The following is a 12870-nucleotide window of genomic DNA, read 5'->3' as shown; positions in this document are numbered from 1 at the left end:
CATGTGAACTCTTCTTTGGGTTTAGTTTTTGCCTCAGTGAGACCTAATATCACACTCCAGTGCCCTCGGTCCTAGGTCCTGGATGGGACACCAATGAACGAAGAGAACCCACTCCAGGAAAAAGGAATACAAAGGGGTTCAGTTGACTCTGAGGAAGATGAGGCTGTGTTTGCCTGTTCGAGCTACACTGCTCCCTAGGGTGTGTCTTATTGTCAGCGCAAAGTCTCCCTCTCAGTCGAAAGGCCCCATTCTCTTGGCCCCAAGAAAGGGAATTCCTAAAGTGTAGGTGGGAATCAAAGATCACCAAAACACCCTGCCACGTAGAACGTCACACCTGCTTTGGCCAGGCCAAGCTTGATTTGGATCATCTCTACTGCTCCCTTCTTTATGTACCAGAGAGCCCCAGGTCCCTCTGCTTTCCTGAGTTCTACTGAGTTCCTAAGAGATCAGAACGTTCCTTCAAGATCCCTAAGATGGCAGTTGTCATTTCCTGGAAAGGAGCCTTTGCAGAAAATGGCATTCACCATGCTCTCCATCGCGACCATAGGAACCATGAAGCAGATTTGTGTTCGAGGTGTATTCTCATTAGGCACAACCTTCATTAAATGCGATTAAAACTTGGCAGATGTTCTTTCTGGATGATTAATGGGCCATCTCCACTTCTCCTTTTGGGAGGTCAGTTGCCAGTTACCAAAAATGAAACACCTGCCTTCAAATCGGTGCGGCTACTGCCCGAAATTTAGCAGCGTGCAGCATTCCCAAAGCTGTTAAATATGCCCATCGTGCCAAAAATAATGGGGCCTTGTGTTTACCTAAGTCCTGAATAAATATGGTGGATTTTGGGACACAAATCTGATTAAAAACTTCTCCCCAGGCCAACATGAAAAACTAAATTAGCTTACTTAGTTAGGTATATGTAATTTATAAAGAATATAAAATTGGATGGCAACGAACGGTCATTTTGGTGGTGTAAAACTCTTCTAAAAGAAAGCGCCTCTCAATCTGAATTCCAATTAATGCAATTAATATTTTCCATGCTCAGTTTCAGGGGGCACCTATTCCCCATGACCAAGTGAGCGTTATGTGTGAAGTTCACCACAGAAGGGTTTTAGGAACAGACTGTAGATTAGACCAGGAGAGAGGAGGATGAGGTTTTAAGACAGGAAACCCCGCTTAACACTTGATGACTATGGTGTTCAGATGAAGCATCCATTAAGGAGGACATTGTATTACCTGAGCATCTTATTCAGTGTGGGATCCACAGAGGTTCCCTCTGGGCCAAACCTCATCACAACCATCACTCCTTTTGACCTTCAGAAGTATGCAAAGGACACATATTATCTTCAGTTTATATACAGATGAGGATAGGGAAGCTCCAAGGTTTCAAGGGACTGGTCCAAGTCAGACTGGGTCCCCTGTAGCCCTCTTAGCAGGAAGGGCGGACAGGGTCTGGCCCGGAGTGACCATCCTCCCCTGCTTCTGAGGTCAGAAGCTCACGCGCTCCACTTGGATCCTGCCCCACAGCAGTGGCAGAGCACTGAAAAGGAATTCCTCTCTCTGGGCTCCCAGACACAAATGCTGTTGACAGGTTTCCACTCTTTCCCCTGGAGGAACATGTGTTTTTTGTGGAAAGACCAAACAGAGGAGTCGGCATCTCTACGTTGTTTCCAGATCTGGCCTGCACTGGTTAAATTATAGAGCTGCGGTCACACGCAGCAGGAAGGGGTTTAGGGATGTCGCTGGTGCACCAGAACTACCAGGACAGCTGGTAAATGCACAGATTCCTGGGTCTCACTCCCAGGAGTCTGACTCAGTAGGTCTGGGGTGGCCCTGAAGATTCTGCTGTTCTAGAAAGCTGCTGAGGTACCCAATGCTGCCAATCCATGAACCACACCTGAGGATCATTGGCCTACGATAACCCTATCTTAAAATGGGTCAGCGAACTCTATCTCAAGGGCCAGTTAGTAAATCGTCTTAGGCTCCATGGGCTGTACACCAGGTCACAACTATTCAACTCTGCCACTAGCTGGAAAGCGGCCACAATCTGTATGTCGCTGCTCATGTCCATCTTGTGAGAAAACTTGACAAGAACGGGAGGCCTGTGGACTGCAGTTTGCTGACCCCTCACTGCGTGTTTGTAACAATTTGGGCTTTGAGTTCTTCCCCACCACTCCTTGCTTTCCGGTGGGTATGATATTCCTGGTCTTATTTTTTCTCCACGGCTACGATGAAAATGAGATATAATCGTATCATAAACACCCAGAAAAAGCCATTCTGTATCAGGTTCAACCAGTCCCAGGTTGTCAGCTACCCTAAGTATGATACCTTCCTTTATTTGAATAATCATCACATTTGTCTTGATCAGTGTTTCCTCTAATTATTAGGCATCACATAAAAAAAAAATAAGAATGTTAAGAGAGGACAGAGGGGATCATTTTGGATGATATTTAGGAACTTTCTTGGTGTCAGAAAATAAAAACCTAGAGTTCTTATATTAAGAATGCTTCTGTGAGGGAGAACAAGAAAGCATTCTTTAGCAAGCTTCCTAAGACAAAACAATGACGTTTTTGGTGGCCTGACATGCTAACCGCCTTTGTAAAACATTCTGTTAATAGAATTAAAAAAACATTCTATGACTAGGGGTGCCTGGGTGGCTCAGTGAAGGGTCCAACTCTTGCTTTCCGCTCAATTCATGATCTCAGGGTCCTGGGGTTGAGCACCACAACTGGGCTCCACACTCAGTGTGGAGTCGGGTTTTCCCTCTCCCTCTGCTCCTCCCCCTGCTTGCACGTGTACATACTCACACACACTCTCACTTTCAAATAAAAATTAAATCTTCAAAAAAAAAATTCTATGAACGAAGACATAACCAACAAGTTATATTATTTTTTATTCATGTTAGAATTTCTATCAGTGTTTGAACATTAATATTTAGAGAGTTTGTACATTTTTGCCTTCCAAGGTTTAAAATGAGAACCACACTAGGTCACAAATGGTAACTAATACACATTTCACAATTGCATGAATATTTACTCGATCTCTCACTCTCTTAACACTGTTGAACATTTTCTTTTCCTTGCTGTACTTACAATGAAAAGTGTGCCCCACTCATGTCTCAGCAAAGTTCCAGACATTATGGATTCATCACATATAAATTCTTTAAAAATATACTTCTGTCAAAAGACTTGATGACTACTATGTACACTACAAAAATAAATTTTCATATAAATAAATTATATGGCATACTTTTATCTTTGTAATTGAAATGACACAAACCCATTTCTGCCAAAACTGGCAGACAATGAGACCCAGTTTGAATATTTATTTCCTTTAAACTCCTTACACTAACACCTACCATGAGTCTTTAATGAAAATGTTATATACTCTGAACTATTTAACATTAGTAAGCACTCTATACAAATAAAAATTCTGTTCAAAAGTAAAACATAGCTGTAATAGTGTTTCCAATAGAAATAAAATCCCTGCATTTTTTTGTTATAAACTGGCATGACAAATACTGTAGGAAAACATTCTTATGATACAAAATTATAAATATCAGCAAAGATTTAAAAAAATTAAAACATCCAAATGAACAAACAAGACAGACAAAATAAAACTATTTTTAAAAAGAGAGAGAGATAGAGAGAGAGATAAATTCTGGCCGCCTGCCCACCCCTGGGTTCTCCCCTTGCCAAAGTGACTGTGGGAGAAAGTTCTACACCGTGCAGAAAGCAGGGCCGTGTGAGCTCTCATGCACCACACAAGCTGGGCTCAGGAAAGGAGCAAGGAGGGCGTGCCACGAGCCAGAGAGAAGCAGACCTCAGAATTCTGCACCATCTCTCTCTTGAGCGCAGGACATAAGTTTTCTGAGCAGAGCTGGGTATTAGGTGGACAGACAGTGTGGCCGACAGAGTCACTGGACAGTAGACGCGGGCCCCCCGGGACCCTGGCACGTGAACACACACACCTGGTGGCCACAGGGGGCTTCCAATGAATATCTTACAGTTTTGTGGCAAGGTTTGGGTCTGAGGTCACTATGCTGCTGGGTACTACCGGGAGCCCATTGCCTTCTGACTGAGTTTTTCTGTGGTGAACAGGAGGGCACTGACCATCTCCCTGACACACACCTCAGAGCAAGACGACAGAAGCAAGACAGAAGCAAATCTTTAAAAATCACACCTGGTTGAGAGACCTGCCTCCAGACACGTTCTTCAGTGGGGTGTATTAAATGAACATCTCCCTGCTCTTGGATCAACATCCCGTTGAGGGAACACTAATGAGGCTGAGAGGAGGGACAGGGTCTGTTGAGGGCGCGCAGGCCCATAATGGGAATATTCACACACTGAGAAGGATCCTTTGGAAGCTCCTACCCTGCAGAACTTCTGACTCCACATCACCACACTGGAGGCTCACTATTTATTTTTCAAGAAGATACAAACAGACCCAGAAAGTCCCAGCCAACTGTGCAATTTAGGAAGAAGGGGGAGTTTAAATTGTAGGGACTCAAAACATCACCTCTGGGTTGACTGTGGTAAAAAACCAGAATCAACAGGTTTTTCTACTCATAGCGGGGTCATGGTCTCTGAAAGATTTCCAATCTGCCCTTATGTTTTTGAGGGTGCGTATATGTGTATGTGTGTGTGCACGTGTGTGTGTCACGAGAGGTACAACGAAGGCTGCATAGTCTAGATTATATGTTCATGGCCCAGCTGAGGTGCACCACTGAGCGTGTTCTATAATAACGCTTTAATACCAATGAAGATGAGCGGATGTTAGCTCTATACCCTGAGGTTCCACCGTCCACCACAACGATCCACGCAACGGAGCCCGTCTCCTCTGAGGCATGAATTGGGAGAGTCTGGATAGCAGCCAATGATCTCAAGAGAGCCCTGGGCCTGAAGGGAGTCCGGCGAAAGGGTAAGGCGACATTCAGGGCTAGCTTTCCACCAGCACCAAGCAATAAAGACATCCTGACTCTTCCAGCTCAACTAGGGCAGAGCCCACTGAGGGTTACAAGACAGTGAAAAGAAACAAAAAGAGAAAAAAAAATAAAATCACAGTACAGTACATTGGGAATCCACACACATGTTCACACACACACACACACACACACACAGCAAACGGAACCACATCCCACTACACCTGGAGAAGCCACCGGGGTCAGCGTACCTTCTTCATATCTGCTCATTAAACAACAAAATTATCACGCATAGCGTGTTTGAAAGTTAACAGTAACATTTCATACTACCACAGGGTTGTGATATGCAAATTTAAAATATTTTAAACAGAAACCTTTACAAAATAATCCTATTACATAAGCAATATTTGCATAGAATTATACAGGTAAATTATACAATATTTAAGCAGCAGCAACATATGCTGAAATTTAAGACTAAGTTAGGCTTGTTTGTGGCACAGAGACCCATGCACAAATCGGGAGGGGCCCCGCGGTGGCCTCCCCACCGCCCACTCTGGGGGCAGGGGTGGAGAGAGCCCAGATCACACTACTGTACATCCGTTCCTTCCTATATTACATATGTGTACACCTCTTAAATATTTATAGAACTATTTCACAAAATAATACAATTGGTTACAGTAACGCGGAACTGCTCTCCCGGAGCGCACGCCTGTGGGACTCTAAGCGGTTCTCTTCAAGCAGTTCGGGGGTAGAGGGGGTTGGGGGGGTTGGGGGGCTTCCAATCTTTGGCCTCTGCTTCAGATTTTACTCACCCTTTAAAAGAAAAAAAAAAATAAGTCAAACAAAGCCACGGGTGTATGAGTTTGTACTTAGCACCAAATCAAGGAAACTGGTCAATGGTACTAGAAATCAGGATGGGGGTGCTGGGTGAGCGCAGGAGGGGCTCCTTGGGGTGGGTCACGAGCCCTTCCCCGATGTGAGGATTAGGGTTAGGGTTCACTGAGCCGTGTATCAATCACACCTGTCACGGGGCTTTAGGGAGATCGAAAGACAGGTGGAAGCCAGCTAGCATCCCCATGAACTTGGACTAATTCTCAACAAGTCCGCGGCAAGGGAGGGACCCAGTTTGGGACTGGACCGGTTCCCCAAGGATGACAGAGCTTGGATGTGGTAGAGATCAGGGGTCACCGGTGTTTGGTTTGGGCCACACCAATGCCCAGGGGCTCCTGGAGGGGGTGGCCTGAGAAGCCCCAAGGAGCTCTGCTCTCAGTCCCCGCCCCAGCACATCCCTCCACTGCTGCCAAGGGGCAGTGACTCGTGGGCCAACACCCTCCCACCCTGCACGTACCTCAGTTGGAGCTGCTGCCCCGGGGCCTCTCCTCACATTCCACGTCCTGCAGCTCTATGACTTCCACCTTGGAATCCCTCCTCTCGCACCGGACGTTAAAAGGCACGTGGGGGTCCTCAAATAGCCCGTACTCAGTCTCGGGGTAGTCCCCGTAGCCCGGGCACAGTCCCCCTCGGGGGTTCCACGTGGAGCCGGGCCCGGGGGCGGGTGGGGGGTGCACGGCCACAGTCACGGACGCCGAGGCCGTCACAGTGGTGATGGGCTGGCAGTAGCTGGGCGCCGAGCTGCCCATGGCAGTGAACGTTGGGTGCCGAGGGTTGTTCGAACGGGCCCCCCGGGGGCCCGCACGGTCCCTATTGCTAGGGCCAGGATGCCCGTCAGTAGAAATTTCGAAAGCGTCTCTGCGCGGTCTGTAGGGGGGTGGCCGCAGGCCTTCTCTGGGGGGTTCCCTCCGGGGCTGCTGGCCTAGTCGTCCAGGAGGCAAAGGCTCTGTGTCCAGGGGGGGTTGCTGGCGAGGGTTTGAGGGTGGGTGATGTCTCGCTTCAGGATGGACCACCTGCAGAGGGTGAGGGCAGGTTAAAACAGGCAGGACGCCAGGCCCGGGCGGGGCGTCGCCCCTCACTGCGCCCCGCCTTCCCTCCTTGGCTCAGGCTCCCGCCGGCCACCCACACACAGCTCTTCACCAAGTGCTCAGTCAACCCCACAAATGGCTGGGAGAGGCCCCCGGGGAGCCAGCGGGGCCTTCCACCCACAAAAGAAAAACTTGTTCTTTTAGAACCTCCCCGACGTGGCAGAGGAGGGCCTTATTTGGAGCCTAGGTCTAGGCTTTCCCTAGCGCAGCTGGCTGGACACACATGGCTGTGGCCCCTAAATGCAGGGCTGTGGTCACAGAGTCCCCGCGCTGCCTCCCTCCTGCTGTTTTTTCACCCCACCCTGCGCTGTAGGTCCAATCCCAAGCTCCTCCTCTTGGAAAACTGCTAAGCATCTGGCTCTGGCTCACCCCAATGCTGCATGCTGGCAGGATGTCTATGCCTACACCGCTGACTACGGCAGCCACTAGGAACACAGGGCTCTTTGCCCTTAACTGAACACCAATTCCAAATGCGGTTCCTTCGTTGCACCAGCCACATTTCAAGGGCTGAACAGCCACATGTGATCAGTGGCTACTATACGGGCGAGCACAGAGGGAGCATTTCCATCATCGCGGAAAGTTCTATGGGGCAGCGCTGCTCTGTCCGGTTGTTAGGAATCTCGTTTCTGGGTCTCTATACAAAGCGTGGAGCAACACAGTGGCCACATCAATCAAAAGGACCGTGACCAACTTCAAAGTCGTTCAGCTTGTACCTATTTTTAGGCTCCTGCTGAACAAAACCAGATTCACACTGCAGCTCAGCAGGCATCGTCACGGGGGGTAAGAGGAGGAAAATTTAGGTTATTTGGTTGGCCTCTCTCTCTTTCATGCGAGGGCTGCTCTGGCCTGGGACTGGAATACCCATTTCCTGGAGGGACAGCAGGAGGCCCTCAGTTGGAGCAACACGAGTCTTAGAACCTTCCTCGGGTTTTGTGTACTATGCTCTAGGCCTGAGGGGGGCTGAACACTTCCTGGGGAGCAGAGAAAGTGCAGGACATGGCCGGGGCTCTCGGAGTCTTTCAGAAGGGGCTCCTGGGCTGCTCATGGCTTTCTTAAAGGCTAAGCTTCCCACTTCTAGTAAAGTCTTAGACATCAACAATTGAAATCATTTTGTACTGGTGCATTTAAAGGTAACAGAAGTGGGAGGGGAAAAAAAAATCACTGTTGGCAATAAAAATACCACTATGTTTTTAAAAAAAGTATTATTCTAAAATGACGTGCAGCTTAAAAAAAAAAACAAAAAAAAGCAGCAGCAGGAAGGCAGGCTTTCCCTCTGGGCCTCAAGCTCCAAGTGTGCTACGCCCGAGTAAGATACATGCCAATGCTGCTCAGAGCTGGGGATACTGGCCCCCGCCCTTTGCAATCCATAGGACACCCAAACACAAGGAACGAACGTTTTTATAGTTTCAGAGGCAAATATTGACAATTTCATATGATTCTACATAATCTCTACTTTATTTTAAAATCCTATCTGTCTGGGATTTGCTGTTCGCAAGAGATAGGGGCTACCCCCACCCCCACCCCATCAGGGTGACTTACAGTGGAGCGGGCAAAGACAGGGTTTTCTGTGGCTTCCACGATCACTTGGTGGGCAGGGCCTCCGGTGCCCTGCTGGGCCTCGTAGTGCCGAAGCTCTTCGCTGATGCCTGACACTGTCGTCTGAGAACTGTACTCCGAGTCAGAGGAATCAGACCCATTGTTTGCGTGACCGGGGGGCACAGCAAAGCGGACCACGCTGGGGGGCGGCTCGGGGGAAGGGGTGGGCAGTCGGTTCAGCCCGTTGGCTGGAGACACCTGTTTAAGGAGATTCCATATCAGAAGTGTTATCATCCATTTACTGCTGGTCACACTCAGAGGGCAAAGCACTGTACGGCTCAGTGGTCTCTGTACCTGTCCCCCTATGGCCCAGCCTCTCCCACGGCCCTGTGCTCACCTCCCCCTCTCTACCCCTTGACAGCTGGGGCCCAAGATCCAGCCTCTGCTCTTACACTTTGGAAAAGGCAGGCTGTGCCCTTTTTACTTATTTTCAAGCCCAGATATTCATCTTGGGTGTTAACTGCTTCATGGATACGGAACTACAAGACTCAGACCGCCAACCACTTGGTTTAAGACACTGAAACAAAACAAGTACGACATCCCCCCAACTATTACGTTGAAGAGAAAAAAAGCCATAGTCGTGGAAATGTTTACTGAAAAAGCACATAGTAATGTTGAGATACCTAAATATCTAAATTCACAGGGACCCTGGGACAAACAGCTTTCAGGTGGCCTTAGGGGTGTACGTTATAGCCTGGTATGATTACTGACCTCGGGGTATGGTCCGAAGAAGGACAGAAGGACTGGGAGCAAAACCAGCCCGTTGAGAACACCCAGGATTGTTAGGATTGCCAGGACAGCAAAGAAATACCTTGAAGATAAAAGGGAAACAGGAACATTCACTGTGGCAAAAGTAAATGAAGCCAGGCTTCACATGCCCACATATTACGTAGCACATCAAAACACAAAATTAACGAAGCCCACACAGTTGCAAAGGCCGTTACAAAACTGTGGTTCAAATTCAGCATGAGATTAGGTTTTTTCCTTTTTTGCTTTTTTTTACCTTGTGACTCTCAAGGACTACATTCCACAACCCAAAGTGTTAGTTTGTGAAGGGACGAGAGAAAAATTAGTTAATTTGCTGAAATCTCCTGGCATGTAATGTTATTTATGAATGTGTTACACAAACACAAAAATATGGAATGTGAGCTGAATGGCTGAGCAGATTGGAAGCACAAACACAATGCAGAGGGGCCCCGTCCGTGAAAACCCAGCAGAAGCAAACAAATGAAGTGAAGGGTGTAGAATTTAAACAATTTAGCTCAGGAGGAAAAGCAGCCCACTTCTGCAGGCAGCTAATCCACTGTGAAATGCTGCTGCATCTTAGAGCAGAATCTCTAATTAAGTCTCCAGCGTATCAGGTAAGGCTTTCCCTGGGCTTTCATTAATCACAACTTTCTGCCGAGAATTCTGTGAGTTCCAGTTTTACCAAACGGCTCCGATTGCAACCTTTTTAGAACACAAGAACCAGCTTTCTGCAAAAGAAAGCACTGCCCATTCTGTGGTTGCTGGGGCATTTGCGAGGGAGGGCAGCCCACAATGAGGGGGCTGCTCTGTGGGCCAATCTTTTGTTGAACAATTTAGCAACTCTGAATACTCTTGTTTTGCGTCAGCCAATTCAAACATAAAGGCCTCAGCACCATGAAGAAGAGGAGAGTGCGCAAGTGGCCCTGCTTTCCCACCATTGAGGGCTAAGGTCTGGGATCCTTCATGAATACCAAGGTAAACCTGTCAGCTCAGAGAGCGGCTCACGAGGCTGCGCCCAGCTGGAGGGAGCGGGCTCCACGCTAGTGTACGTTTTCTGGAACTAAGAGTGTCTAGGGCAGCTCTGCTGGAAGGAGGCTGTGGTGGGGGAGAGCTCAGGATGTGCCGGGAAGAGGGAAGGCAAGATATCTATCTGTTAATGGTCCTCTTGATCATAAAACAGAACAGGCACCCAACTTCGCCATGACTCTATATGTTTCGACATTAGATGAAAGGAGTGGGAATCCCTATAAAAATACAAATACCTCGCAGCTATTGTAAACACTAGAAGCTTCTGAGCTGCATTAGTAAAAAGCAAGCCGCCAATGTCTTGCTCTAATGTAAACTGCTGGAACTTCAGGCTGAAGCATAGATCAGTGGCAGCATTACAACATTTGCATCCCATCCATCTAACTGTAGCATAAACAGACCAATTAGATTTCTGACAGCTTAGCATATACAATGTCTGCTCATGCAGTTGACCTCAGTGAGGGCTTTATCAGGTTAATCCATCCAGTTCTAGAAAATGGGAAGCCCTTTTAAAGTGCTTGGAACAAGAACCCTGATATCTCTGGGAGAGAACAGGGAGCCAGGGGTTAGATGAGAGCCAGGACTCTGCCCTCCATCCTGGTGCCCAGCTGGTTGCTGGGATTCTGGCAAAGATCCCCTCTGTGGCTCACTGGGCATCCCCACAAGGCTGAGTGTGATCCTCTGAGATCCCATCCCACCCAGAGCTTCCCATGCTTCTGAGATGCCTGTGAACTCCCTCTCCCCACTGCAGACTGTAAGCCACATGGAGGGGGATAGGGTCCACGTTACTCGCTGCTGTGTATAATGGCGCTTATGAGGTACTTGTTACATTGTGTCCAGGGAGAAGTCACGCAAAAGAGACTCTCCTTGACACAGGGGTTTTGTGCCATAAAGAAACATCAATTAATGCCCGAATATGGGTAAGCTAAGGAAATAAAGGAAAAGCCAAAGTCAAGTTAAGAGCTGAAAATAAAGCTCTGGTCAAAAGCTTGATCTAATTTAGGCATACATCTACCTGGTATTGGCAAACAAGAATGTACTAATTGGCTTGTGAGCTGATTAACAGTGTTGTGCTGAGAAGACCAGCAGCATGGGTATCACCTGGGAGCTGGCTGGAAATGCAAACTCGGCTCCACAGCCTCCCTGCCCCCAGCGAAATCCGAGCCACATCTGCAGAGCCTCGGGTCAATCATAAGCTCGTTGTGGTCTGATGAGATCGGGTCTGCACTGTGATCATGGGCCCACCTCTCCATTGGCACGCACTGACTACACCGAGGGAACGCTGGGCCTCCTTCGGGGAAGGCTTAGTCTCTGCTGCCCAACTGCCCAGTGGGGTGGGCCACAGACCCACAGGATCCTGATCTGGCTTCTGCAACAAGGGAACTTGGACTGAAACTCAAAACCCTCTTCTTTTCACTTGAAAATGCGAGACCTATCACAGGCCCACACAGCGAGAAAGCCTGTTTAGATTCTCCCTCCAGATTCCTGAAGCGTCCCAACCCAGACAGTCACGTCTCATGTACTGCTTTAGCACGGTTCTAATCCTGGACTGTCTTCCTATGGATGGTTCTGGCCTTGCCGGTCCACGGAGCAGCAGCAGCGTTCTACCCAGGAGCAGCTATTTCCCAAAACCATGGGGGCCACTGGGAGCAGAGAAGGGTCTTTCCCTGCAGAAGGCAAATTTGTTCTCCTTTTCTACGTCACGAACTCATACTCTTCATAAAGCCCCCAGAAACTGCTTGCCTGGGGATCCAAAAAGAAGGATCCAAACTAGGTCTGGATTTCCGACATTTGACACCGAAGTTACACATTTACCACTCCCTAGATCTTACTTAGAACTTCAATGTGAAGTCTGGGCGTGCTACCTTTGCTTCTTAGAAGAAGAAAATGTAGGTGATAATTTTAGGTACTTGTCAGTTTTCTTTTCTATCATTTTGAAAGAAGAGTGAAGGTCAAACTCAGTCAGTGGAGGGGAACCAAGGTCAGAACTGGGGGGTACTGGGCGGTCCCCTGGCTTCACACTGTGGAACTCTGCTGCTTGTCACACTCTCCATCTCTCCTCCCCAAGATGTTCCCTGAGACAGCTCTAGAAGAGAGCTTGTCCTTCTACCTCCCCGCAGATCTCTGAGTTAGGAAACTCAGCAGAAGAGGAGTCACGGACTATGGTGATCGTCTCACAGTGTATTCACGGGGCACAACATCGTGTTGTATACCTTAAAAAATATATGATATTTACTTGTCAGTTACACCTCAATACATGTGGGGGAGAAGAGTAGAGTCATAATGAGGATGTGCTGCTATCCACAGGACACAGAAATCGTAAAGAGATCGTAAAGATGATAGGGATTCTTGGAAATTAACCGTTTCCCCTCCTGCTTACCTGACAATGAAATCGAACTCCGATCCTGCAAGCATCAGCACTCCCAGCAGAGTGGAAACAGCGCCGTCCAGGACGGGTGCAAACATGTGCTCTAGGGCGAGCACGGCCCTGCGGTTCTTATCGCCAATGGCCGTTAGAAAGGCCTGTGCAAGGAGAAGAGGCGGGATGAGCAGGTTCCTGGACTGAGTGCGGTCCGTGGGCAGCTCTGTCCAACACGATACGAG

General features: G+C 48.3%; 1 protein-coding gene across 3 annotated transcripts in view; it reads right to left on the bottom strand.

Moving 5' to 3' along the window:
- Positions 1 to 4104: 4104 nt before the first annotated feature.
- Positions 4105 to 12870, bottom strand: part of PTCH1 (patched 1) — a 68164-nt gene continuing 59398 nt past the window's right edge. For all 3 annotated transcript variants that reach the window (XM_032840519.1, XM_032840518.1, XM_032840520.1), the window contains exons 20-24: positions 12647 to 12789; positions 9205 to 9304; positions 8437 to 8691; positions 6267 to 6822; positions 4105 to 5731 (exon numbers count right to left, since the gene is read on the bottom strand). In XM_032840519.1, the coding sequence (XP_032696410.1) occupies positions 6268 to 6822; positions 8437 to 8691; positions 9205 to 9304; positions 12647 to 12789 (1053 nt within the window). In that variant the 3' untranslated portion in view covers positions 4105 to 5731; position 6267. The remainder of the gene's footprint in view (positions 5732 to 6266; positions 6823 to 8436; positions 8692 to 9204; positions 9305 to 12646; positions 12790 to 12870) is intronic.

The sequence above is a fragment of the Lontra canadensis genome, unplaced genomic scaffold, assembly GCF_010015895.1.
Source record: "Lontra canadensis isolate GAN:19392208 unplaced genomic scaffold, GSC_riverotter_1.0 scaffold113, whole genome shotgun sequence".
NCBI lineage: Eukaryota > Metazoa > Chordata > Mammalia > Carnivora > Mustelidae > Lontra > Lontra canadensis.
Note: the sequence above shows the minus strand (reverse complement) of the source record. Positions and strands in the feature narration are given on the sequence as shown.